The sequence below is a fragment of the Tupaia chinensis genome, unplaced genomic scaffold (genome assembly GCF_000334495.1).
Source record: "Tupaia chinensis unplaced genomic scaffold, TupChi_1.0 Scaffold000627_1, whole genome shotgun sequence".
NCBI lineage: Eukaryota > Metazoa > Chordata > Mammalia > Scandentia > Tupaiidae > Tupaia > Tupaia belangeri.
In genome coordinates this window covers 1,056,489-1,084,001 of record NW_006160147.1, presented here as the reverse complement: position 1 = coordinate 1,084,001, position 27,513 = coordinate 1,056,489, and the positions used below count along the sequence as shown (strand labels likewise).

The 27,513-nt window shown below is 45.5% G+C and overlaps 1 protein-coding gene across 1 annotated transcript in view; it reads left to right on the top strand.

Moving 5' to 3' along the window:
• Positions 1-24,684, top strand: part of KDM5B (lysine demethylase 5B) — an 88,045-nt gene extending 63,361 nt beyond the window's left edge. Inside the window, 15 exon segments of the mRNA XM_027776006.1 lie at positions 344-463; positions 1,403-1,597; positions 3,785-3,966; positions 4,124-4,248; positions 6,702-6,852; positions 7,010-7,124; positions 7,244-7,599; positions 9,898-10,036; positions 12,972-13,151; positions 14,344-14,502; positions 17,049-17,534; positions 19,869-19,980; positions 20,778-20,932; positions 22,064-22,387; positions 22,918-24,684. Of these exon segments, the coding sequence (XP_027631807.1) occupies positions 344-463; positions 1,403-1,597; positions 3,785-3,966; positions 4,124-4,248; positions 6,702-6,852; positions 7,010-7,124; positions 7,244-7,599; positions 9,898-10,036; positions 12,972-13,151; positions 14,344-14,502; positions 17,049-17,534; positions 19,869-19,980; positions 20,778-20,932; positions 22,064-22,387; positions 22,918-23,055 (2,937 nt within the window). The 3' untranslated portion in view covers positions 23,056-24,684.
• The last annotated feature ends 2,829 nt before the right edge of the window (positions 24,685-27,513 follow it).

Sequence of the window (27,513 nt, the reverse complement as noted above, 5' to 3'; positions counted from 1 at the left end):
TTTTTTTTTTTTTTTTTAAAGAATTTTTTTATTTAACTTTATTTTATTTTATTTGTTTATTTATTTTGATTTGACCAGAGAGGGGACAGAGTGAGTGAGAAAAAGGGAGAGAGATAAAGGGAAGGTGGGAAAGCAAACCACCAGGTCCAGGACTTGAGCTGTGTTCAGCCAGATGGGAGTCCTGTGCCCCTAGCCACCACACTACCTGCTGGCCCCACAGCCCACTTTAAAACAATGGAAATCTGCCTTTTCTGCAGAATCCCCTCTAATAGTATGTGTCCAGATTGTCTTTAGTGATAATGTCACTAAGAACCTCAAATATTTCCAATTTCTGTCTTTTTAGGTTTACCGAACTAATCAGTGTGCTGGAGAGTTTGTGATTACATTTCCTCGAGCCTACCACAGTGGTTTTAACCAAGGTTTTAATTTTGCCGAGGCTGTTAACTTCTGCACTGTTGATTGGGTATGTAATTATGATTTAATGAACCTTTTCAAATTTATTGTTTTTCCTGTGTAAATGGCATGTAAAACTTTAAAACCTGTTGCGTGTACAGTTGTTCCAATGCATTGCTGCTCAGCTAAAGCCAGTCTGCAGGTGGTTTGCCTGTCTACCGTGAGATAAGGCCTGGTTCCACGTTGTAAATCATGCTTGTATTAACTGAGCACACTGCTTAGTTCAGCTGATTTTTTTTTTTTTTACTTTATAGAAAGACTTTCTTGATGAGGAAAGGAGTAGATTTGCAATCTGGCTGAAGCTCTAGTATCTCACTGCAAACTGGTAACAATTCCAGTTTGAAGATCACCCTTTGTTTTACACTAGCTGAAATTATCCACAACTCAGCAACACAGTGACACATTTGGTTTCATTTCATTGTAAAGTTGAAGTTTTTTTACTTGGAAGTTACCCATTTACCTAAAAAGAACTATCTATACATTATGTGCATGTGGCGTTAAGTCTAATGAATTGTAAAGCTGTCACAGTGCTTTTCACAGTAACGATCCGAGCTTTCCTATGTAGTTATTTTCTATTATGAAGGTTTTGAGGCATTATTATTCTCTGAAGTAGATTGACCACAACAATTCAGCTCAGTTGTTTGAGGAAATGTGTAAATTCACATTTTCAATTAGATTCCACACTGTTGTGCACATTAATGCATTATTTTTATGTTGTTTTTCTTTTAAACTGTTTCGTTTATAAAGGTACCTAAATGCCAGACCTATGGGATACAAAGATAAATAATGCCCAGGGCCTAATCTAGGAATCTTAGGGTCTGGTGTTAGGGTTGGTAGCAAGATGTCTTTTGGCCTAGAATGTAGCATGTGGTGGTTTGGTAATTCAGGTCACAGTCTTTGAAAATGGAAGAAGGTAAATGTCATGCATTTCCTCCTGTGTGTCCCACAGCTGCCGTTGGGCCGACAGTGTGTGGAGCATTACCGCCTGCTTCACCGTTACTGTGTGTTTTCCCATGACGAGATGATTTGCAAGATGGCTTCTAAGGCTGACGTACTCGATGTTGTAGTGGCTTCAACTGTTCAGAAAGACATGGCCATTATGATTGAGGATGAGAAGGCTTTGAGGGAGACTGTGCGTAAACTGGTAAGGTTTCTGGAAATCCAGTCGTATGCCATTAGCTGTCACTTTGTGAGGTTCTTGTACACTTTACTATACTTGAGAAGTCTTTTCTTAGTCTGTTTAATTTTCAGTAAGGTCATTCTAATAGATAGTAATTTTACATTGTGGTTTAAATTTGCATTGACTGGGACCAGCAGATGGCGTAATGGCTATGTCACTGGACTCCCATGTAGTTGACCACGGTTTGAGTCCCGGATTCGGTAGCTTAAACTCACGCCAGGCGTGTGTGTGTGAGTGCCCAAGATACTGAGAGGAGAATGGAGAAGGGATTGCACCGTGGCCATCCCCCCTGGGGGTGATTTCTCACTTTCTGTCTCTCTTGTCTTTTTTGGCTAGCACACGTACCCTATAGTAAAAATCTCTTCTCCCCCCAAAAAATTTGTATTAATTATCTTTATCCCATACTTATTTACCACATGTGTGTCTGTCTCTTTGTTAAAGTGTCAGTTCACCTGAATGACCAAGCTGCAATCCATGCTCTTCCATTCTTTTCTCAGGATCTTGGGCATGCATGCACAGTCTACCCAGCGTGAGTTTTAAGCCATCAGGTCCAGGACTTGAACCACCGTTGACTATGTGCCAGTCCAGAGATGTAACCAATATGCCACCCAGTGATCCCTCTAGTAGCTCTTTAATCAGTTCTCCTGGGATAAGCGTATCTGCTGTTAGTCATGCTAGTTTTTTTTTAAATGTGCCTCTTTGGGTAGAATCCTAGAATGTTGCCTTTCTGTAGCTCAGTATGGATCAGTTTCAGAGCAGGTTGCCTACCACCCTGCTATCTCACAGTGAAGTCACCCACCACGGTTTGCATTAGTAGATGGAGATGGTCGCTCATTTTTGGAACTTTGAAAACTAGAATTTTTTTTCCAGATGTGGAATTTACAAAATAAAACTGGGTGTGAACTATATGATTCTCAGCTAACATCTCTAGGTCTGGTCCTTAATCTCATTTAAACAAAAATTTCACTTAGGCCCATCCCACGAAGTCCTTTTTACTTAATTTCAGATTAAATAAAAATTCATTCTTTAGCATTTCCTCCTTTGTTGGTCCAGTGATTGCCAGAAGTGGAATGGTGAGGTTAAAACAGAGTGAAAGAGGGAAAAACACGCACTCTCGAGGCTGGGTTCAGATCCGACTGCAGATAAGGAAAAGGTGTTAGAAGTTTGGTTTTTACAGAGGGGGTAGTTTGAGGGTTATGTCACATGCTAGGAACTAGAGTTGAGATTTACTGATTCAAACTGTATTTTTCTTGACTCTTTCATGTAGAAAATGCTTTATTATGACTTTAGTCTCTCCCGTTGCATATGTTTTCTAACCTATTCACGTAATAACATCCCCTCAGATAACTTTTTTTTTTTGAGAGGTTTTTCGCTATAGGGCGCGTGCGCTCACCAGACAGACAGAGACGTAGAGACAGAAAGCGAGAAATCACCCCCCAGGGGGGATGGTCACGCCGCAATCCCTTCTCCTCCATTCTCCTCTCGGGACCTTGGGCACACACGCACACTCCCCCAGCATGAGTTTTAACCCACCGGGTCTGGGACGCGAACCGCAGTCGACTAGGTGGGAGTCCAGCGACATAGCCATTACGCTAACTGCTGGTTCCCAACCCTCAGATAACTTTTCATGTAAAAGGCTAGAAGACCACTTATCTTCCCAAACTCAATATGAGTGACAGTCTTTTCTACTTTCCTGCCCATTTTCCTTCCCTTTATTTTGTTCTTTTTGCAGATTCTCCAGCAGTAACACTCTGAAGCTTTATGCAGTTCTCCTCAGAGACAGAAAGCATATATGTCTCCTTTGCTTTGATCTGTATTTAAAATATCCAGGCCAATTTGAAGGATGATAGCTAGCCTCAGTAGTTTTACAGTCCTGTTAATAACTGTTCTCATCCTCAGATCAAAGTGGTTAGACTAAGGGCCGACTTGTCCAACAAGGGGCTCTGCCTTAGCAGGTGAACTAGATTAGCTTGCTTCTGTTTGCAAGGCCATCGTTTCTTCGTATTCCACACATTTTTAATTATGCTTGTCTATTTTGGTAAGGCTTTTTGTTTGTTTTTTGTTTATTTATTTTGAAAACATGATTTGCAGTTTGGGGCTGGTAGATTATATACTGTTCTTTTTAGGTCTCTAAAGTACATTTTATTCTAGGGAGTAATCGATTCAGAAAGAATGGATTTTGAGCTGCTGCCAGATGATGAACGGCAGTGTATAAAATGTAAAACCACGTGCTTCATGTCTGCCATCTCCTGTTCTTGTAAGCCCGGCCTGCTTGTTTGCCTGCATCATGTGAAAGAATTGTGTTCCTGTCCTCCTTATAAATATAAATTGCGGTGAGTAGGAAGTATGATTTTTTTTTTTCCTGTACAGAAGCACAGCCCTTAAAAAATGTGCAGTGACATCCCTCTTCCAAGGCTGGCATGTTAAGCGTAGGATGTCTAGATTTCTGTGAAGCCAGTCTCGGAGCTAAGTCTGGTATTCCGTCTCCAGGTATAGATACACGCTGGATGACCTCTACCCCATGATGAACGCGTTGAAGCTTCGCGCAGAATCTTACAATGAGTGGGCCTTGAATGTGAATGAAGCTCTGGAGGCAAAGATCAACAAGAAGAAAAGTATGTGGTACAGAAAGGGTGACTTGGCAATCAGCAAATTAGGGCTGATTGTTGAAGTAGCCAAGTACAGTTAGCAAGCGCGACCTCACCTTTGGTTAGCAGCCCCTTCCAGCCAGACTTGTACAGTATAGGAGAGGTTTTGAAACTAAGAATGGAGGAGGCAGCTGCCTTTACACCAAAGTGGACAATACCTATGGGGCAGGCCCTATAGTGCAGTGGTTAGGTGCTGTGTAGAGAAAGTTGGATCTCACATGACTGCATGGGGTTTGAATCCTGATCCTGTGAGCTTCAAGCCAGGTACATGCACACAACAAGGATCATTTAAAAACTCAGTTCAGGGGCTGGCAGATGGCACGGTGGTTGGGGTGCTGGACTCCCACATGGCCGACCATGGTTCAAGTCCCAGACCTGATGGCTCGCTTTCTCATTTTCCCTCTCTCTCTCTCTCTCTGGTCAACTTGAGAGAAAAATAATGATAACAGATAAAGTTAAATAAATAAATATTTTTTTAAAGAATTATTTTATTTTATTTATTCATTCATTTTTTATTTTATTTTTTTAAATTTGAACAGAGGGAGGGAGGAGAGAGAGAGAGAGAAAGTGAGACAGCAAGCCAACAGGTCCAGGACTTGAACCGAAGTCAGCCATGTGGGAGTATCCAGCACTTTAACCACCACGCCACTTGCTGGTCCCCTAAATAAATAATTATTTAAAAAATCAGTTCTAAGTAAAGTCTTAGTGAATATAAATTGTATAGGGTCATTTATTTAACAAAACCAACAGTTCTGTGGCAGAGCCCAGCGGCAGTTATGTTAAATTAGGCATATCTGAAATGCTGGTTTATCACTCGGTTCTTTTTTTTGAAAGGGGAGAGGTTTTTGCTACCTATAGGGTGTGTGCATGAGATAGACAGAAAGTGAGAAATCACCCCCCAGGGGGGATGGCCACGCCACAATCCCTTCTACTCCATTCTCTTGTTGGGATCCCGGGCACGCATGCACACGTGCCCAGCGTGAGTTCAAGCCGCCGGGTTTGGGACTTGAACCACGGCCGACTACATGGGAGTCCAGCGACACAGCCATTACACTAACTATTGGTCCCATCACTTTTCTAATCAGAGTTAAGATCCCTGTCCTCATCATTACTTTTGAAAGTCATTGCTTCCCATCACATCTCTTTCTCTCTTTTTTTGGAGAGGTTTTTGCTATAGGTTGCGTGCGCTCACCAAAAAGACAGAGACAGAAAGTGAAAAGTCACCCCCCAGGGGGGATGGCCACGCCGCAATCCCCTCTCCTCCATTTTTCTCTTGGAATCTTGGGCACGCATGCACATGCACCCAACGTGAGTTTAAGCCATTGGGTCTGGGACATGAACCGTTGTCGACTACATGGGAATCCAGCAACATAGTCATTATGCTAATTGCTGGTCCCCCTTCACATCTCTTTCAAAGTATTTAACTGCATTCTTTTTTTGGAGCATGACAGATAACTCTGTCTCTTTCATAGGAGGAAGTGGCTCAGACCACATTAGCATCTGTATGTGCTTTGCTTTCACAACTTACATGTTTTCCGCTTTTTTATATCTTAAACCTGTGAGTTCCTAACATCTGTGTCAAAGACCATCTCTGTGCCCTTGTTTAGAAAACACCACAACTGGCACAGCTAGGCGGCACAGTGGGAGGGTACCACTGCATGAGGCTGGTGCCACGTGGGGGCCCTGGGTTTGGCCTTGAACCAATCTACGGCAGGTTCAGTGCATTAGTAGATGCCTATAATCCTAGCCCTCTGGGATACTGGGACAGGAGAATTGTCACATGATGAGACCCTGTCAAAAATACTTCTTTCCCTGGGACCAGCAGATGGAGTAATGGTTTCACCGCTGGACTCCCATGTAGTTGACTGTGGTTTGAGTCCCGAACCCGGCAGCTTAAATCCATGCTGGATGCATGTGCACATGTGCCCAGAATCCCGAGAGGAGAATGGAGGAGAAGGGATTGCCACATGGCCATCCCCCTGGAGGGTGATTTCTCACTTTCTGTCTCTCTGTCTGTCTCTGTCTCTCTGGCTCTAGTGAGTACACAAGCCCTCTGACAGAAAACAAAAACCTGGGCTGGCAGGTGGCGTGGTAGTTAAAAGGCACTGAATTCCCATGTGGCTGACCACGGTTTGAGTCCTGGACCTGATGGCTTGCTTTCTCCCTTTCCCTTTCTCCTTGTTCCTCTCTGGTCAAATTTAAAAATAATAACAAATGGAATTAAAACAAATAATTCTTTATAAAACAGAAACAAAAACCCTCTATGGCTCATCAAATGGAAAGGATTTGTTAATGATCTAAAGCACCGCGAGCATTTGCGGGTCACCTTTACAGATGAGAACTGACCAAAGCTATTCTCTATGAATCCTGGCAGCAGTAAATTGATCATACAAAAGAGGATTTTTCCCCTTTATTCTTAGGCCTTTTCAACTTTAAGGCTTTGATCGAAGAATCCGAAATGAAGAAATTCCCAGACAACGATCTTCTGCGTCACCTCCGCTTAGTCACGCAGGATGCGGAGAAGTGTGCCTCTGTCGCACAGCAGTTACTTAATGGCAAAAGGCAGACGAGGTACGTGCTTCTCCCGCAGTCCGGACTCTTCCGCAGCTTCACGTAGAAGCCTGTTGTCACCGACATTCCTTTGGTCCTAGATTCCTGTGGTGTCGGGACCTGGTTGTGGTAAGCAGACACATTTTCATGTGGCTTTCTTGGACCTCTGTCTGTGCAGATACCGATCTGGTGGAGGAAAGTCCCCAAATCAGCTGACTGTGAATGAGCTCCGACAGTTCGTGACTCAGCTGTATGCTCTGCCATGCCTTCTCAGTCAGACGCCATTGCTGAAGGTAACCACAGTGGGCCACGAGGGCGAGATTTTTGTAGTCCTGCGTTTTGTAGATAAATTCAGTTGAGGGGCCAATTGCAGAAATTACCATTTTGATGCAATAACCTTTTTTTTTTAAAGGATCTCTTGAATCGTGTAGAAGATTTCCAGCAGCATAGCCAGAAACTACTCTCCGAGGAAATGCCTAGTGCTGCTGAGCTGCAGGACTTGCTCGACGTCAGCTTTGAATTTGATGTTGAACTTCCACAGCTTGCTGAGATGCGCATCCGCTTGGAGCAGGCCCGTTGGCTGGAAGAAGTGCAGCAAGCTTGCCTAGACCCCAGCTCCCTTACTTTAGATGATATGAGACGTCTCATAGATCTGGGGGTGGGGCTGGCCCCATATTCCGCAGTGGAGAAAGCTATGGCCCGGCTGCAGGAGCTGCTCACAGTATCAGAGCACTGGGATGACAAAGCCAAGAGTTTCCTTAAGGCCAGGTAAGGAGCAAACACGTCTCTCTCTTGGGGAAGGCTTGGCGATGTCTTAGAGCAGAGCATGGTGGTGGGCACCTGAAGGGGTTCAGTAGTGCCGTTATGTTGTAGAAATAGCTGGGCTGCCTGGGGCTTCTTTGGGACTTGATAGACTATTAATTTGGCCTAGTCTCTAGGGCACAGTGGGTAGTGTACCAGACTGCAGCACTGGAAACCACATGCCAACTGCACTTCAAGTCCCAAGCTCAGTTGACCTAAAAACTAGGTGCACACTCTGAGTCCTGGCAGGCTCGAGGATTAGAAGAAGGGGATCTTGGCAAGACTGAGCCCCAGGACAGGTACTTCTCTCTCCACATGTGCCTCTACCATGAATGAAAACAATTTTAAAACTTTTTTTATTCAACTAATTATGAAATGAATGATTCAAACAGAAATGCATTTTTTCCTTAAGGAATTTCTTTTGGGGGAGATTTGCTATAGGGTGCGTGCACTCACCAGAAAGAGACAGTCAAGAAAGTGAGAAATCACCCACCGGGGGGATGGCCATGCTGCAATCCCTTCTCTTCCATTCTCCTCTCAGGACCTTGGGCACGCATGCACACATGCCCGATGTGAGTTTAAGCCACCGGGTCTGGGACTTGAACTGTAGTCGACTACATGGGAATCCAGTGATATAGCCATTACGCCAACTGCTGGTCCCAGGAAGTATTTATTTAATTCTATCTGTTATTATTTTTTAATTTGACCAGAGAGAGACAGAGAGCAAAAGGGAAAGGGAGAAAGAAGACTTCCAAGTCTAATACTCGAACTGCGGTCAGCCATGTGGGAGTCCAGCACCTTTAACCACCATACCACCTGCCAGCCTCAGTCCTTTCTCCTCCATTCTCCTCTCGAGATTTTGGGCACGCACACACACACTGGTTCGGCGTGAGTTTTAAGCTGCATATCTGGGACTCAAACTGCAGTCAACTACATGGGAGTCTAGCAACGTAACCATTATGCCATTTGCTGGTCCCTAGACATGCTTTTTAAAGAACTAGTTTAGGGACCAGCAGTTAGCGTAATGGCTATGTTACTGGACTCCCATGTAGTCGACCGTGGTTTGCATCCCGGACCTGGTGGCTTAAAACTCACGCCGGGCGCGTGTACGTGCCATGCCCAAGATCCCGAGAGGAGAACGGAGGAGAAGGGATTGTGGCATGGCCATCCCCCCTGGAGGGTGATTTCTCACTTTCTATCTCTCTGTCTGTCTGTGTCTGTCTGGCGAGCGCACGCGCCCTATAGCGAAAAACTCTAACTCTAAAAAAAAAAAAAAAAAAACTAGTTTAATGAAATTTTTCTGCACTCCAAAAATAATTTCTTGAGAGAAAGAATAATTTACCAATAGGTGGAACTGTTTGAACCTGAGTTAATATGTGAGGTTTCAAGCAGTGTTACAAAGAAATATTTGAGAGTTCACGTCCTATAAAATGATGTCCAGATACTTTCAACAGGAATAGGCCCATACACTTGTGCTGTTGTTGGATAGTAAGGACACGTTATCTCTCTTTGAGAGATTTGACTGGATGCAGGCTAGCTTGGGGAGAAGAGAAGCCCCTCCCTGATCTTGCTTTGTGTCCGACTCACCTGTACAGGTCCAGTTGACAGCATAAAGTCTGGGCTGCAGGCCCAGCTGCAGTGGTGTTAGGAGCCACATGGGCCCTGCGTTTGGTTCCTGAGTTGGTCTGAGTATGGCTGTGGGTGTGTCTGGGATCCTGACTGGCCAGAGTTGGGTCGGGAGACAGGATTGCAGCTGGGCAAGATCCTATCTTTTGTCTCTCAACAAATAAATAAAAATGTGAAGAATCTAGGTTATAGACATTTTTTAATAACCCTAAAATAGTGGTTGTTGAACAGAGAGGGTGTAAGATTTTTTTGGTACTGTGCATTAATATCCTAGAGGATTTAAATTGTCTTTGAAGTTGTAGGAGTCTTAATAATGTATCTAGCTTAACATAGAGGAAATTATCTACCAGTAAGTTAATTACCTTCTGCAGACGGAAGGTTTGGTCGTGTCATCATAAAATCAGGAGTAAGTATAATTTAAATGCTTCACTAAGTAATTTGCTTTTTTATCTTACTCTTAAATCCGACACAGCCATTTGAAACTTAGTTCATTTGATATGTGGGCAGTCAGTGCCATTTGAAAAAATGTATTTGCCATCCTGGGTTTCTTTCAAAATGAGTTTTCTCATCTGTTTGGTAACTGTAAGAAAAATGAACCATCATACAAAATGCTAATAAGTCTTTGTTTGATTTGTGTAGACCACGGCATTCATTGAGCAGCCTTGCTACAGCAGTGAAGGAAATCGAGGAGATCCCTGCTTATCTGCCCAATGGCGCGGCTCTGAAAGACTCCGTGCAGAAAGCCAGAGACTGGCTTCAGGATGTAGAGGCCCTGCAGGTTGGTTTAAAAGTCCGGAGTGTATAAATGCATTCATAAAGAGCAGCAACTGAAAACCTGCAGAGACTCATGTGTCGGGTCTCCGCACATGTCAGTGTTTCGTAGCTGACCAGGGTACTAGTTCTGTTCATCGCCTTTGGATACACATAGCAGCCGTTACCCTGACCAGATAGCGCAGATATTTCAAGCTTTGATACCTCAGCTTTTTCTGGGAGTGGGAAGTCTTCCATAGCAAATTTGAGTGTTGGTTACACAATGAAGGAAGAGCTAGAAGGGAAGTTGTGAGAGGAGGTGTGGTTTTCACTCTTGGATTAGGTATGGTTGCCCTTTGTTATCAGTAACGTTGGACTTTAGCCATCAGAAACGGCAGATTTCCGTGAATCTCTTGTAGTTCTGTGATTACACGGCCAAACTAGGCCCCAAGACAGAATTTTCAGCAAGTAGCAATTTGAAACAGTGGAAATCCTCCCAGTCCTCCCAAGAAAATGAAACTTACCAATTTCCAAAGTAATTATCCAAAGTATTCTAAGTAATTATCACCAAGTATTTGTGGCTCTAGGCTAGATGATATGCTTACTGACTTGCATGTAAGTGCACAAGAAAATTGTATTCACTTGCAGCATTCATTGTTGAAGTACAGGAAAATGCATTCCATGAGTCACCCAATTTTCAACTGGGTAACTTAATTGAAAAAATGGTTGGCAGGGTTGAGGGAGGTGTCTTAACTCCTTTTTTCATAATAAACCAATAGATCTTCTGGAACTATTGATACTAAAAAAGAGTTTCCAGTTTGTTGATTTGTTGAATGCTTCTGATTCTAGGAGTAAATTACTGTCTGATTTTCTGCATATTTATATAATTTTACATGGTGTTAATTGGCCAGCTGCTATCAAGCAATGCCAGATTGGACAATTCTAGACACATGTTTGCAAGAAAACATCTTGGCGTCTGTTCTAGTTAACAGGAAAAAGAAGATATCATACATTGTTTGAGGAGAACACACAATAATAGGGCGATTCCGGCAAGCCAAAGGGAAGAGGAGAGCATGATGCACAAAAGTTTCTTAGTGGGCTTTTAGATGCAGGCTCTCAGCGATGCTGGCCTTCCAGTTTTAGTTTTTAGTTTTAGTCATGGTCACCCCGTTCCCTTCGTGACTGGTAGCATCCAGAAGGTGGGCTCATCACAGGAAGGAGAGGCTGGCATTGTAAAGCCAGAAAGCGAGCGCGTACTCCCACGTCGGTTCATTCCCTTCCTGTTGTAGATGGGTATGTTCTCACCGTGTACAGTGGTTCCCACAGACCAATAAGCATGTTTTACTCCAGTCCTCAAAAATACAGCCCAGCGTTTTCTTGTGTCATATACTGAAGGACCGGACCGATAGACACGGCTAACTACAAAAAAGCAACTTAGTAGTAGATCATTTTAAAATGTTACCCGGTAGTCTACCGTACGCATAAGAAGCACTCCATGTATTCCTGAATTAAATATCTTAGGAAAAGCATGGAATCTTCAAATCCCACCAGAATATTTCTGTCCTAACATTTTGTATCCCATAAGAATAAATAGCACAGGCAGTGAAATACCAGTGTCCTCAGTCTTTCTTGTAGTCCCAGAAATGACTATTATGATTGTTTGTCTAATCTAGGACCATATGCTGCATCTAATTGGTTTATCTCTTGAAGTTTCTTTGAATCTCGTGTAGTTCTCCTCCTCAGCCCCACTGTTTTTCACATCACTGTCTAGACAGTTACCCTATGGTGTGCTCCACCTGACGGATGTCTGGGCATGTCTTTGTAGTGTATCCAGTCCTCTGTACTTCCTTTAAATTAGAAGTCAGTTCAAAGTCCGGATGGATTGGGACCAGCAGTTGGCGTAATGGTTGTGTCGCTGGACTCCCTGATGGATTCAGCTTCCACATGTTGGTCAAGAATACATCAAAATGGGGTCAGCAGGTGGCATGGTGGTTAAGGATGCTGGACTCCCACATGACTGACCATGTTCAAGTCTCGGACCTGTGGCTTCCTTTCTCACTTTCTCTCTTCCTCTCTCTCATGCTATCTCTAGTCAAATTTAAATAAATAAATAAAGTTGAATAAAATAATTTTTAAAAAAAGAATACATCAAAATGTCAGGTGATGCTATAGACTTTGTCTCATGTCACGTCAGAAGACACATGTCGGTGACCTAAGCTTTAGTGACCTAAGCATTACTTGTATTAGAGTAGCACAGTGCATTCATCCAGTGCTTTCATTCTTTCAGTTGGTTGTCTCACCCTCGAGTTGTAGTTCCCAGGCCCACTGCGTTAGCACCAGCAGTGGCGCCGTTCCTGGGAACTTGTTAGAAATGCACATTCGTGGACCTTTCCTGGCCTTTTTCACCTTGAATCAGAGTATCTGGGGGATGGGACCCAAGAAACTGTTTAAACAAACTTTCCAGGTGATTCTGATACATGTTAAAGTTTGGATTGTCTCAGCTTTTATTTTAGTTTCCTGTGTAATTTATACTGAGTTACTTTAATTCATTGTTAGTGAGTGGGATATAGTAAAATATTTTGTTGCTTTTATTTATCTAAGTCATTACGAATGTCTCGAGTTAATACAAACCTTCATTTCCTTTGAGTTTTTTCTACCTTTCCCATGGGGATCAGTGTGATAAATGAATTTAGGTTATGAGTGCAATAATGGGCCGGAGTGTATGTGATACTCACGTTTATATCCCTTGGAGGCCAGCACAACTAGGTTCCCTAAGTATTCGTGTTTGTCCAGAGCAAGAATAAGTGTCACCTCTAGTGCCACCACTATTAGTCACCTGGCAGGTTTTGTCAACATTTAGAATTTAACATGTTGAGATCTTGGAGTGATCTGAATTGTGCTTTTCCCATTTCACAGAAGTTTTCTTTTTTCATAAATTGTGATCATTTTTCTTGGTGTTTTAGGCTGGAGGACGTGTGCCAGTGTTGGACACACTCGTAGAGCTCGTTACACGAGGCCGATCTATCCCAGTACATCTGAATTCTTTGCCAAGACTGGAATCACTAGTAGCTGAAGTTCAGGCTTGGAAAGAATGTGCTGCTAGTACATTCTTGACTGAGAATTCTCCATATTCTCTCTTGGAGGTAAGTTTGCACCTGACACACCTGTAAGAACTTGGGTGTTCTAGCGTGAGGTAACATTCAGTCCGTTACGTACACAGGATTGATCTGTATGTTATGAGTAGTTTTCCAGGGAAGTCTTCTAATTTTCTCATGAAGCAACCTTGAAATGTTTTCTGGATATATTTAGGATAGCATTCTAGAGAAGAACATTTTTACTATTGGGTGAAGTTCCTCTGTCTGTGTTGAAATTAAACTCAAACTCGTCCATGCTTCACTACCTGATTTTAGTAAACCTGATAAGTCATCTCACCTCTTTAAGGTGCTTTCTAATTTTTAACCACCAGAGGGTACATGCTGTCATTAATGAGACAGGTAGAGGGAAGAAGAAGCCCCCCTCACCTCTCCCAAAGGGGCATACCCCCCCATTGGGCATGGTAACTTTGCATTCTCTTTTTTTTTCCCTCCATCATCTTGGTATTTGGGGCATGTACACACACCCAGACACACACGTGCATGTGCACACAGAGCATGGTTTTCAAGCCACCAGACCAGGCTTTGAACCACAGTTGGCCATGTGGGATCCGGCTCCCTTAACCATTAGGCTTTGGGGCCAGTCCTTTTCATAAGGTGTTTTAGCTGCCCCCTTTTTTAAAAAAAATTTTTATTTTCTATAAGATGATGCTTATGCATTGTGACTGCAATCAGTTATAAAAAACACTTTTTTTTTTGAGAGGTTTTTGCTATAGGGCACGTGAGCTCGCCAGAAAGACAGAGAGAGACAAAGAGACAGGAAACGAGAAATCACTCCCAGGCGGGATGGCCACACCACAATCCCTTCTCCTCCATTCTCCTCTCAGGATCTTGGGCACGCACACACACCCAGCATGAGTTTAAGCCGCCGGGTCCGGGACTAGAACCACCGTCCAACTACGTGGGAGTCCAGCAATATAGCCATTACACTAATTGCTGGTCCCTAGATAACACATTTTAATTATTTTTCATTGAATCTGTGATCAGTCAGTCTTCCTCTCCTTTTTTTTTTTTTTTTGGGTAGATGTGAATCTTCTGGCCTCAGGACTGACTGCATGTTCTAAAGAAAATGTTAGATAGTAAGAAATATTTATCTTCCCTAATGCTTATGGTTTTATTTTGGGACTTCTGAATGCTTTGTCTGAAATCCATTTATCAATGATTGTACTTTGTCCTGCATAAGGTACTGTGTCCTCGATGCGATATTGGCCTTCTGGGATTGAAGAGGAAGCAGAGAAAGCTAAAGGAGCCCTTGCCAAGTGGGAAGAAGAAAAGTACCAAGTTAGAGAGTCTGAGCGACCTGGAGAGGGCTTTAACTGAAAGCAAAGAGACTGCTTCAGCTGTACGTAGTGGGTTTTTCCTTCTCCTTTCTCTCGTTGTTAGGGAAGGTACTTTCTATTCCATTTCATAGGACTAAATGAGAAGGCAAAAGTAGAATAATTTGAAAAGTGCTCAGTTTTACTAAAAAGACTTTGAAAATTATCAAGTGTAAAAGTTTTGAATGGAAGTTGTGCAGAGAAGATTCAGGGCAGGCCGCCCAGTCTGAGTCTTGCAGAGTCTGGAATTTTGTCAGTGCTTATGGGTTGATCTAGAGATGCTGGCTGAAAGAAATGAAACTGCAGTGTGAGCTTACTAATCTACAGTAAGAAATACACTCTCCAGTGTACTGGGCTCTTAATTGAGCCTGACTTGCAGTCAGTAAACACCATTGATTCAGAGACAGTGTCATCTTCGAGATGAAGCAGGATCCGGCCATGTTTAGTGAGCCCAGTGTCAGGGTAGAGAAGACAGCTACGTGGTTTGGATGCTGCTGATGGCAGGACTTCGCCCCTCCCACAGCGGGAACCATGGACCTGCTGCTGCGACTGGACTGAATGTGTTTGTCCGTGGGCTAGGTCCCTCTCCCTCTGTCTACTCTCTTTTTGCTGTCTGACTTCTCGATGAACCTGGAATTGCCTTGACTCACATAGACTTTTGTATTTTGACATAGACTTTCTTTCAGTCAGGTTCTGTTAGGGCGTCAGAAAAGTCACGATGTATTTTCCTGTTTTTCTATGTCATAATGCATCGTGTCTTTTCCAACAACCCAACAGAGAGATTTCTGTTACATAAGCACCATTCTGGTATTTTTAAGGTAGCCACTTGGGTCCACTGTTAAATCTGTGGTTTGATTTTGTAAAGACTAACTGAAAGTTAGACTCCTGAAACGCATGTGTATCTGTCTGAAATGTCACATGCAGTATCTTTTGTAGACTCTTGTCTATGCCCATCTAGTCCACGAACTCCTGGTAAGGAAGTCCTTATATACATTATCTGTTGATTCATGGTAGAACTTGGGAAGGTCAGCTGTTTTCCATTTCTGAGCTTTGGGAAGGTACCTTGTTATCACATGACCCATATATATTGCCTCCTATACATTGTATTCTACAAAAATAAGTGAATTTTTTTAATATACCAAAGGTGTGTTACCTGATTTAGGTCTTTTTTACTTTTCCCCTAATCACTCGTTTCCCCTCAAATTCACACATTTTTTTGTAAATTCAAAGAGAGAATGGAGGGTTCCTTCTGGCCACATGACCTGGTGAATCGTGACAGGTCTGTGGTGGGCAGGTGTGATCATGAGGAACATTTTTAATGGTGAAAATGAACATTTATAAAGACTTGGATAGAATCGGGAAAATTGAAAAGCTCTACCTCCTGTATCTTTTGAAAATGATTTTTAAAACTCCCTTAGTTTTCCTGGCATATTTTCTCTATCTGTAAAGCACTAGAAGCAGCTTTTAGTGGCCCGTCCAGCTTTGTTGGAAACTGGCCAATGAAGCCAGAGTCTAAGTTTAAGGTGGTAATGGCCAACTCTGACGTGGCTGCCGATGTGAAAGCGTTACCTTTAGACTCTGCTTCTGCTGTGGTGCGTAGTGACTAAGCCTGTAATGCCTGGGCTTGTTCAACACGTGTCTGTGTGCAGTGGGTGCTCAGGTCTGTTCTGGTAAAAGCTGCTTTCATGGACAGCTTGTAAGTGGTATTCAGAAATGTGTTCAGTAGGATCTCAGCCTTTCTGGGATGGTGATTCTGTGTATGCATGTTTTCAAGTCATTCCACTCAGCACTTCTTGGGAGTAGGCTTTCTTTAGTAGAGAAGAAAGACCACACAGAAGTACATGGTAGCTTTCTGCAGAAGAGAATCTTGCAGACCACTTACATTTTGGCTTTGCTCTAACTAGAGGTCTTACTTTATAGCTCTGTGTGTGTGTGTGTGTGTGTGTGTGTGTGTGTGAGTAAGGAAAGTGGTAAAATGGTTCGTGTGTGTGTGTGTGTGTGTGTTGATGAGAGAGCCAATTTCATTATCTATAATCGGTGAGTTCAGGAACACATAAGCCCTTAGCCTTGAGAGACAGGAAGCGATACCGACTGCTGCTGTAGTGGCTGCTCTAGGCAGTTCCCTCCCAAGTACAAGTACTGTCCTAGCAGAGTGCACAGCCTAGAGGAGCTGAACACAAACGGAAAAGCTCAGAAATTAGCCTGCATCTTTCAAGGGAAGCATGTTTTCCAGGAGATAAATGTGCAAGAAGGTTCGACTTTTAAGATGTTGGATGTGCTGGGTAGTCACTCACATTGCGTGTGGTATATGCCAGGCAGTGTGCTCGCACACACCTTGTGTAGTCATCATTGCTGGGAGATGGGCACTGTCACTAGTTGCACTTTATACATATGGAAATGTCACACGTGCTGCCCAGCTTGGGGCACTCACAGCATCGTGTGAGGCAGAGCCAAGGTTTGAGTGTGGAGTGTGCTCAGAGGCCCATAGTCTTACCTGCCAGGACCTGGAGCTTCAGGGATAGGCTGAGTACATATACTGGTGACAGCTCTTTGATGGCTAACTCCTTTTCAGATGGCAACGCTTGGGGAAGCTCGCCTAAGGGAAATGGAAGCCTTGCAGTCCCTCAGACTCGCCAATGAAGGGAAATTGCTGTCACCTGCCCAAGAGGTGGAGATGAAAGTCTGCCTCTGTCAGAAGGCCCCGGCCACCCCTATGATCCAGTGTGAACTCTGCAGGGATGCTTTCCACACCAGCTGCGTGGCTGTGCCCAGCGCTGCGCAGGGCCCCAGAATCTGGCTTTGTCCCCACTGTCGGAGGTCAGAGAAACCTCCGTTAGAGAAGATTCTGCCCCTGCTGGCCTCGCTGCAGCGAATCCGAGTTCGCCTTCCTGAGGGAGACGCACTTCGATATATGATTGAAAGAACCGTGAACTGGCAACACAGGGCCCAGCAGCTGCTTTCGTCAGGGAATCTCAAATTTGTGCAAGACCGACTGGGCTCGGGACTGTTACTTAGCAGATGGCAGGCCTCCGCAGGACAGGTGTCCGAGACAAATAAGGTGAGTGTGGACCGAGGGGTGGGCGATCGGAGTGTGCAGAGCTGTGAGCCTTTTTCCCGGACCTGGAAGTCTGGTGCCGTTTCTTGCTGTCACTTTACCGCTCTCACTGGTAGGCCCTCCGCCTGCAGCTTCCCACTTAAAGACCGTGCGTGCCCTCTGTGCTCCCACGGCTCCCTCCTAGTGCAGGAGTTCTCAGGTACTCTGTTTTTTTTTTTTTTTTTTTTTTTTTTAAGTTTTTGCCATAGGGTACATGTGCTTGCTGGAGAGAGATGGGTACATGTGCTTGCTGGAGAGAGATGGATGGTGAGAGGAAAAGTGAGAAATCACCCCCGGAGGGGATGGGCATGCTCACACATCCAGTATGATTTTCAAGCCACCAGATCCAGGACTTGAACTGTGGTTGGCCACGTGGGAGTCTGGTGTCCTAACCACCATGCCATCTGTTGGCCTCTTGGGCACTCTGTTTCTATAGGGCACATGTTCACCTTTTCAGATACTCTGTAGTTATTTTATTTATGTGCGGTAACACTTAAATATTTAACATGTGCATGTATTTTTTTTTTTTTTTTGGAGAGGTTTTTGCTATAGGGCGCGTGTGCTCGCCAGACAGAGAGAGACAGAGAGACAGAAAGCGAGAAATCACCCCCAGCGGGGATGGTCACGCCGTAATCCCTTCTCCTCCATTCTCCTCTCGGGATCTTGGGCACGCACGCACACGCGCCTGGCGTGAGTTTTAAGCCACCAGGTCTGGGACGCGAACCACGGTTGACTATGTGGGAGTCCAGCGACATAGCCATTATGCTAACTGCTGTTTCCCTATGTATTTTTAAATTTTCACCTGACTAAAGAATTTTCCTGTTTCTTCTCATATAAGTCACTGAGTAGAATGGGAAAGTGCTTTCTTTTTTTAAGAGAGATTTTTGCTATAGAGCACATGTACTCACTAGAGAGACAGAAAGTGAGAAATCCCCCCCCCCCCTCAGGGAGGATGGCCATGCCGCAATCCCTTCTTGGCCACACAGCAATCTCTTCTCCTCTATTCCCTCGGGATCTTGGGCATGCACTCACAAGCGCCTGGCATGAGTTTAAGTTGCCAGGTCCAGGACTTGAACCACAGTCAGCCATGTGAGAATTCAGTGACATAACCATTATTCCTTCTGCTGGTCCCGAGACAGCGCTGTCATCTGTACCTCCTTGTCCTTTGAGGAAGGATGGTTTGGAGAAGTGTTCAAGCCCTCCATTCCGTCAGAGAAAGGCTATAGGTTTTGTGCTGTTTGTGACCTTTCTGCCAAAAGCCCAATTCCAAGTTAATCTGATGCCTTTCAAACCTTGTTTATATCCTTTGTCAGAGATACCTCGACAGTCTTGTGCTATGAAAACACAGACACGTGAATTTAGGAGTCAAGTGTTGGTTTACTAGAGGGAAAAGAACCAAAAATTGTTCTGTCATGTTTGCGTTCTTAGTTTGTTTTGTTTTTGTTTTTCCTTTTTGTTTTGCTAGAGATCACACACACTTGCCAGAAGGGGAAAGGAGAAAGCACTCCCTGTGGGGAGTGGTCGTGCCCCAGACCCTTCTCTGTCTGTCCCTCTTTTTGGAATTTTGGGCACAAGCATCCAGTATGTTTCTCAAGTTGCTGGGTCCGGGACTTGAACCGTGCCGTGAGCCTAGTGGAATCTGGCTGCCTTAACCACCAGGTCATGAGCCGGCCCTTGTTTTTTGGGGGCATGGCAGGTGACCAATTAAATATTGTTGCACTGAATGGTTGTGGTTATTTGTACAGCCTACAGGGGAGTCATTGTGTTTTTTTCACCCAGATATGCTAAAAGTTTACCTTTATCAAGAAAGGGAAAAGATGTGCTTTTCTTTACTCACTCCTGATAAAAAGGGCATTTCCCTCACTCCTTTAATAAAGCATGAGGAAGGCAGGGAGGCAGGTGTGAATGAAGACTGATACCTTCTCACTTGGTTTACTGAAGGGAGTACATGTTACATGTCTGTGCTCATTGTACTATGAGCTTCAGTAAAGAGAATTGCTTAAAATTAGAAGGCTGTATGATCTGTTTTTACATGGAGAAAATGACTCCTTTTCTAATGGCCTTCTTTGCCTCTCTGAAAAGAGTTTGAGTAAAACCAGGCAGATTAAAGACTTGGTCTTTGGGAGGACTATGGTTTGGTTTGTCCTGTTCTAAGATGTGAGGAGTCTTGTTTGATTTGGGAAAATCAAGTCGTCCTCTTTCTTGGAGGTCTGCCTGGTAGTCCAGCTTGTGTTCATTATTGGTGGAGGCGCTCTGCATCCCGGAGAGCCCTGTTACCGCTTGTTTCCCTCCCGTTAGGTGTCTCAGCCTCCTGGCACGACGTCCTTTTCCTTGCCTGATGACTGGGACAACAGGACCTCATATTTACACTCCCCCTTCTCTACTGGACGGAGCTGTATCCCCCTCCATGGTGTGTATCGTGTTGTTATTTTGAGGGCCGGATAGGAACAGATAGTCTGTTACTAGGTTTTTTTTTTCTTTTTTAATAAATGTTCGATATAAAAGGACTTTGTCTTTACATGTAGGATGTGGGTTCCTCTGTATTTGCAAGATAGAGGGGGGATCATCTTCGAGTTTATAAATGCAAAGGGCAGACAGGAAAGGTTTATGTCCGTTGATTTCAGGGATGACGGGTTAATCCTGTGCCAACTGGTAATTAAACACCAAGTATGTGGGTCCCAGGCTGAGTCTTAGGAGCCCTTGTGTCTTCATTACCTGGGACACTTGCAGAGGGTCCTGGAGGTGCCCCACATTTGGAACTTGTCTTTGCTCTGTCTGGATGAAGCGCTCCCCATGAGCCGTTTCTGAAGCTGCACCTGGAGCCTGCTCCTGGCCACGCCGTCTCAGGGGCACCCAGTAATGGGTCAGAGCTCTTGACCCAAGTGGATGGTTCTTGCCCGGCGCTGTCACCTGGTGTCTGTGCTTTCTGTTAAAAGCCATCCAGGCGGGCATACGACTGTCTCTCTCCTGCGTTAGCAGTGAGTGAGAAGAGGGTTGGGTGTGGAATGAATACCTCCCAGTACTCAGACTTGGGAAGCCTGGCGGTGGCTCTGTTTGTTGCACTGTGACTCCAGGCACATGAAGTGAACTAATTCCACTCAATGTAACTTGAGGAGCAGGGAGTGGTAGTGGTGTGAGGGGTGGGCTCCGTGGGAGTGTGAAATGCCCTTTGCCGTCATTGTTTTGACTTGGTCTGGTCTGTAACAGGCATCAGTCCGGAAGTGAATGAACTGTTGATGGAAGCCCAGTTGCTCCAGGTGTCCCTTCCTGAAATTCAGGAGCTTTACCAGACTCTACTTGCAAAGCCAAGCCCTGCCCAGCAGACTGACAGAAGCTCACCAGTTAGACCGAGCAGTGAGAAGGTGAGTGTCTGGGGAGCTGCTGGGAAACAGAGTCCATGGTGGGGGCATGCTTGTTAGTCTCATCCTGTCTTAAGAGTTTGGCCCAGGAAAGGATGCAGCTGTTGGCCTCAGACTGTTCCCCAGGCTGTGGCTGCAAAGGCAGGTGCGAGGTACCATCTGCTCCAGGTGGGGCTCACGGCCTGGATTTGGTCCTATTTTAAATCCCTGTGTGAATTTCTTTTTTAGCAAGGTGCTTCTCGTCATTTATGTGTTGTCATAGTGGGCAGGATTATTTTTCCCCTGGAAGAGAAACACTGTGGGATGAAAATAGAACTGTAGCCGAGAAGGCCTTTGTGATAAAGTTCCCAAAAGTCAGAGACAGTCCCGAGCTCAGCGTTTACCAAACACTTTGTTTTACTCCTGAACAGCACGGCGGCTGGCCTGGGGGCTGGGCGCGGAGGGAGGGTACCCATCTTCAGTGCTGACGTACTTCGTCCTGGGCACAGTCCGGGTGCTGCCACTACTGGCTGCTAGCGAACCAGCTGGCCTGTCACATTAAGGCCCCTGACACAGTCGGAATAGACGCCCACTAGGCATCCTGAAGTTGTATCAGGAAAGAATCTCACCAAGGGCAGCACGAGGGCTGGTACTGGCGTTTAGGGTTTTATTTTTCATCATGGTACCAAAGAGTGTTGCACCGCTTCTGATTGTGTTGAGTCAGTGCACCTCAGTCCTGTGTGGGGAGGGCTCTGTTTCGTGAGGAAGGTGCGATGCGCCTGTTCCCCAGGACCGTGTAGGGCGGAGGATGGGCAGAAATACCTCAACAGAAACTGCTCACTCGCAGCTTGGACCACGGGAGAATCTCTGCGGGTGTCCCCCGTCTGCTGGTGCCAGGTGGCTGATTTGAAGGCTGACCACATTGTTAACGTTTCTGTTTTCTATGCTCCTCAGTGGCACTAACAGTGAAGGGAAAGGAAGTTTTTTAAACTGGTTGTCCTGTTGGACGTGGGGGTAGTGGTGGCGGTGGTCAGGGTGCTGATTTTTTCTGTGTGGATGGGATCCTCTGCTCTCTGCTCCACCTGTTCCCTGTGGCCTTATTAGTTACCTCAGCAGCAAACTACATGCTAAAACTGAATTTGCCCATTCCCCCAGATCGACTGCTGCCGAGGGAAGCGAGACGGCACCAACAACGGTCTTGAGAGAAAACTGAAGAGACGCCCTGAAAGAGAAGGTCTCTCCAGCGAGAGGTGGGATCGAGTGAAAAAAATGCGGACCCCCAAAAAGAAGAAAATCAAACTGAGCCCCCCCAAGGACATGAACAATTTCAAGTTAGAGAGAGAGCGTAGCTATGAGTTAGTCCGTTCTGCCGAAACTCACTCACTGCCCTCAGACACATCCTATTCTGAGCAGGAGGACTCTGAGGACGAAGATGCCATCTGCCCCGCTGTGAGCTGCCTGCAGCCAGAAGGAGATGAGGTCAGTGAGGTTTGGGCCGTGGAGGACGTGCTTTCCCTTAACTCAGAAACCCTCTAAGCTAGACCTCGCCTCGCTGGGGCTTTCTCTTCTGCTTCTCTGCTTTGAGCTGATCTGAATGGATTGCTCAGCCCTCCCCCACTGATATCTCTGCTCTTACATCGTTCCTGGGGCTCCTCCCTTTTCTCGAAGAAACTCTCGTTCTTCCCTTCTTCCTTTCTTGCTTCTCCAGCTTTCACCGTCCCAGCGCTAAGAAGGTGGGAGGGGTGCTGATGTCATGCCCTTTTGCTTATTCACCACAGGGCAGCGCTGTCTTAACCCCAAAGCAGTCACGACTTGAAGAATGACTTTGACTCGGTTGCTTTGGCTGGTGGGCCGGCTACACTCATTTGGCTTAGCTGTTGTGCCAGAGGTCCCACTGGTGGGACAGTGGCCGTTAGTGGCAAACGGCCTGAATATCTTGAGGCTGGCCTGCCCGATTTCGAATGGCATTTTTCCTCTGAAAACCCCATCTCCCTGCTCTTTGTAACCAGGTGGACTGGGTCCAGTGTGATGGCAGCTGCAATCAGTGGTTTCATCAGGTCTGTGTTGGTGTTTCTCCAGAGATGGCAGAGAAGGAAGACTACGTCTGTGTGCGCTGTACTGTGAAGGACGCACCAAGCCGAAAGTAAAAACACAAAACACACACCCCCACTTAATGTAATTCAGGACTCCAACCAAGAGGATTTCTCCAAATCTCAGCAAAGCTACAGGACTGGTGTTCAAGCCAGCCTGTAAACGGTGCTATTTCTATTCCTTACGGGATCATTTTTCCAGAACTCTTTGAAAAAAAGAAAAAACAACTAAAAAAATTTTTGACACTTTTTGTATTTTTTTCCTTAAGAGCTGTTTGTGGTCGTTGAGGTTTGAAATGCTCACTTGTTTTTTTGCAGGGGTTTCCACCAACTCAGAAGGCATTGAGGCTTGCACCTTTTCATGTACAGCATTAACGTGTTACCTCTGTTTGCAATTTACCGGCTTAAGAGTCCAACTCGGTTTCAGTGCCCAGGAGGGCACCAGAAGTTCTAGTAAATCCTCGTTTGAGGGATCTCTCTCTTGTTTACTGTGTTACCACGTGGGGGGACTTTTAAGTTTTTCACTTTAGGGGTTTTGTTTATTTTTTTCGTTCTTTATCTACTTTTCTTTTTCCTGATAGACTAGTTTTATTTATCTGAGCAATAACTTCTATGTTGGTTTCAGTGGCTGGAATTAAAACAAAACAAAACAAAACAAACTTCTGGACAGTGTGTCGGTGCTTTAGAACCTGGTTGATGTACAGAACGCAAATGTCTAGTTTCTAGTGTCACTGATGAGCTAGTGATGTAGAAAAGAGACTGGTCTGTAAGTGATCGCCACCGCTGTATTTTGGCTTTCTCCCTGCCCCTTCCTTCTGCCCCTATTTTTGGTAGCTTGTATCAAATGTTGCCGTTTATATTGTGGAATAAATCCTTGGTCCTAATATGACACAAAAGGCTGGTTATTCAGAGCCATCAGACTACAGCCTCCTCTGCCCCCCCGTCTCCCTGGTGGGGTGCAGGCCCGGAGGGCGTTGTTCGCTTGGCTTCTGTCCAGCCAGGCTGCAGCGGCCATGGAGACGAGCCTGCAGACAGCAGTCGGGGAGCCTGCCTTCGTACCCTGCTCTGTTCAGTGGGCCATATGCCTCCAGCCCCTCTGATAACCTCTCAGTCTTGAAAGGCTAGAAGTTGTCTTTAAAGCCATGCTTTTTCTTTTCTTTTTAAAAATAAGCTTTCTCAGTGTTGGCAAACCACTCGAATCCTCAGATTAGTCCTCCTTGGGGAAACGAAGCCTTTGTTATGTTGGAATTGACACACTTGTTTTAGGGTTTCAGAGGCTGGAAGGACCTGGGAGGAAGATTCACCCACACAGGGGACAGGTTAGGATGTGAGTTGACGGAAAACTTCGGAACAGCCAGGCTCTGCCTCCTGGTTCCATTCCAGTCCCTAACTGCAACGGGGAATGCTGTGTGTGGACAGCCTGTGGCCGGGTTCCCTTCTCTTCTCTGTGAAGGACTCTGTTCTGCATCGGAAAGGCGTTCTGGGGAACAGAACAAACTTATTTTTACCATTTTGTTGGTTTTCCCCACTGGTTCATATAGCCATAAGCCTGAGGATGGGTAGAACTAGTAGGTCTTATTAATAAACTAAGGCAGCAACAACAAAAACAGCAGTTTGTAATGTAGCAGAGATTTCAATGTACTGTCCCCGTTTATGCGATTCAAATCATTAAATCTTTGAGAGTGACTCCTAGTTGTCTGCAGTTTCCCTGCAGTCGTTGTGATGTTTCTCCTTGTCTCATGGGGGTTCTGGAGCCGACAGAGGAGTAGTATCCAGAGTACAAGCTAGAATAATAGTGGTTTGGACTTTATATAGAAAGTCCACATTCTTAGAAACACCCCCCCACCCATCACCGCCGGCACTGGGACAAGATACCTGTTGTCACAGTCCCCTCCTTCCGCTGAGAAAGCAGGTTTCCCAGAGGACACTGCTCCTGCGGGGGGCTTTGGCCCATCTAGTCTGCACCCCTCTCCGCACTAGTTTTCCTTCTCACCTGGAGCTCGTCCGTGGAAAGCAGGTCTGTCTGTGGGTTGGGGGAAGGGGGAAGGCAGGCAGGCATGTGTGTCCTGGACCCACCCTCCTCCTCGCTAAGAACCAGAGGCGGGGATGCTGCAGTCGCCTGAAAGCACAGTGGCTGTGCGGGGCTTCGTCTTCCAGGTCTCCTACAGTGTGCTTCCTGCCTCTCCGTGACCGACACTACGGAGGAACACAGGGAAACGGTCATCCCCCAGTTTACGCCCTCCGTTGTGTATCAGGGTGACCTCAGCCTATTGTCACCTAAACACCCTGTTTCCTGGTGTGTTAGCTGTGGAGCTGGAGAAACCTCTGAACTTGAGGGAAAAGAAGATGAAACACAGGAACTGACACTCAAGTTCCATCTCCGTAGTCCTGTGGCTACACGGGGTTGGGGGGCGTAGGGGACTGTAGGATCGAGCCTGAGCCAAGCAGAGGGTCAGTGGGGAAGGACAGACACTGAGGAAGTCAGCCCCAGGGAGTCGGTGAGGCGTGCCCACCTCACCTCAGTGACTGTCAGTCAGTTTTCCTTCAGGATTAGACTCTGGGAGATCTCTTCCTGAGAACCAAGGGCTTGCTTGCATGTAGCATCCGGCCTGGAGAAAAGTTGTGTGATCCAGGCCAACCATGCAGGAGGCTGGCTTTCCAGCTTTGTCTCGGCATCCTGGGAGATGGGACTCATTTTTCTATCTCTGGTTGACCCAAGACAGATGCCATTTGTGAGTGGTGGAGGTTGGTAAAACCTGAAACACTCTGCCTCATTCCACCATGCCGAGTTTAAGGAAGTAAGACTTAAAGATTTTGCGCCATTAAGTCTTAGATGTGCCTTATCTGCCATTCCATGCACCATAAAAAGCAATATGGCCTTTTGGGTATGAGGGCAGGATAGCGGGAGAGCAGAGATGTCTCTCTGGAAGGGGTTAAACGAGGCTGCTCTTCCTACCTTTCAGGGTTCTGTTCAGTCCATTTGCAGTCCATCGAGACCTGCCCTGGCCTAGAGCAGCAGGCGTTGATTGGTCCCCGCGTGTGTGTGGCACAGTCTCGCCTGGGTTTTCTGCCATGTAAGACTAGAATGGGTTACGGTAGACTGGTAAGAGGAGGTAAAGTTGGACAAGTATTTGTAGTCACTCTTTATTGCCAGAGCTGGTTTTTCATCGCAGACGGACTGTTGGTCCATGCTAGGGGTCAGCCCATATTACGGTGGTCTTTCCTTGCCATAAGGAAAACCCAGTCCTCCTCTGGTGAAATGTTGCCCATTGGGAGAAACCGAGGAAAGCAGTGAAGAGCACAGCGTCGGCCTTTATCGAGCTCCATGTCGGGGTCAGGTTCTTCCTCGGCTCCTCGTGACGACGAAGCACCAGCCTGATGGGTGGCTTCGCCACCTCTGACCTGTCAGCGACAGCTTGTGTGTGGTTCTTTAACGCCTCTCAGCTCTCAGAGAGGTTTCATGTGTAATTTATAATAGAAATGTCACTGAAAACCCGCCTAAACAAAACTGTCAAGTGGGAACTTGTACGAAGTAGTACTGTCGTGAATCCATTTTCAAGGCAGAAAGAATCAGTTTGTAAAGTGTGTTTCACTTCTCAACCGAAATCTGGGAACGAATTTTTTACGTTTCAGTGTTGCTTATATAGGAATGCACCTTTCCGTTTTTATTACTGTAAACAGTACACCTCAAGCCAGCCAAGACCAGGAGAAGCCAGCTCCCTGATTCAGTTCTGGGCTAATTGTGCAGAGTTGCAGGTGGGGTGTGGTGAGTGTGGGTAAGATTTTTACTTTGAGGAGTCTGCTGCATTACCATACAGGAATGGAATGAGGAAGCCATTGAGCTCTTCAGGCGAGTGGGGGCCAAAGGACCCTTCTTCCTGCCTCCCTTTGATGGGAAAATAGAGAAATTAACACATTGCCTTAAAAATAAAAAGTTGCTCTTCTGAAGAAACATAAGCTATCTTCTCCATTTAAAATAAATGTTCTGGGCCCATTCTGTGGCCTAGTGGTTAAAGGAGCTAGCTGGATCCCATATGGTTCAAATCCTGGACCTGGTGCTTGAAACACGTGGACGTGTGCGCATGCATGAGCACATATGGAAGAGGCGTGCCCATGCTGCCTTTCTCTCTGTATGTTTCTGACCTGGTGAGCACACACACCCTGGAAAATCAAAAATAAGTAAAAGTGTCCAAAGACACCTCGGCCTAGCCAGAAGCTGGAGAGGAGCGTGGTTTCAAGCCCCACCTCCTCCTGCCCTGCGGCTCTCGCCAAGGTGAATTTTACCTATTATCGGGGCAGGTGTTTGACAGAGTTAAAAAGGTATAGTTAATTTTTACCTTAGTCATATGACTTTAATAAACTCTAAAAAGAAAATTTACAGTTTGGGGATGAGGGCTTTCATTCGCGGTAGCCATAATACACATGGTCTCTGGTTTTCAACGTGGTCTGTGAAATGGATAAAGAATTTAGACATCACAAAGGAACTGGGTTTTAGAATTCTGTGTATTCTGTCAT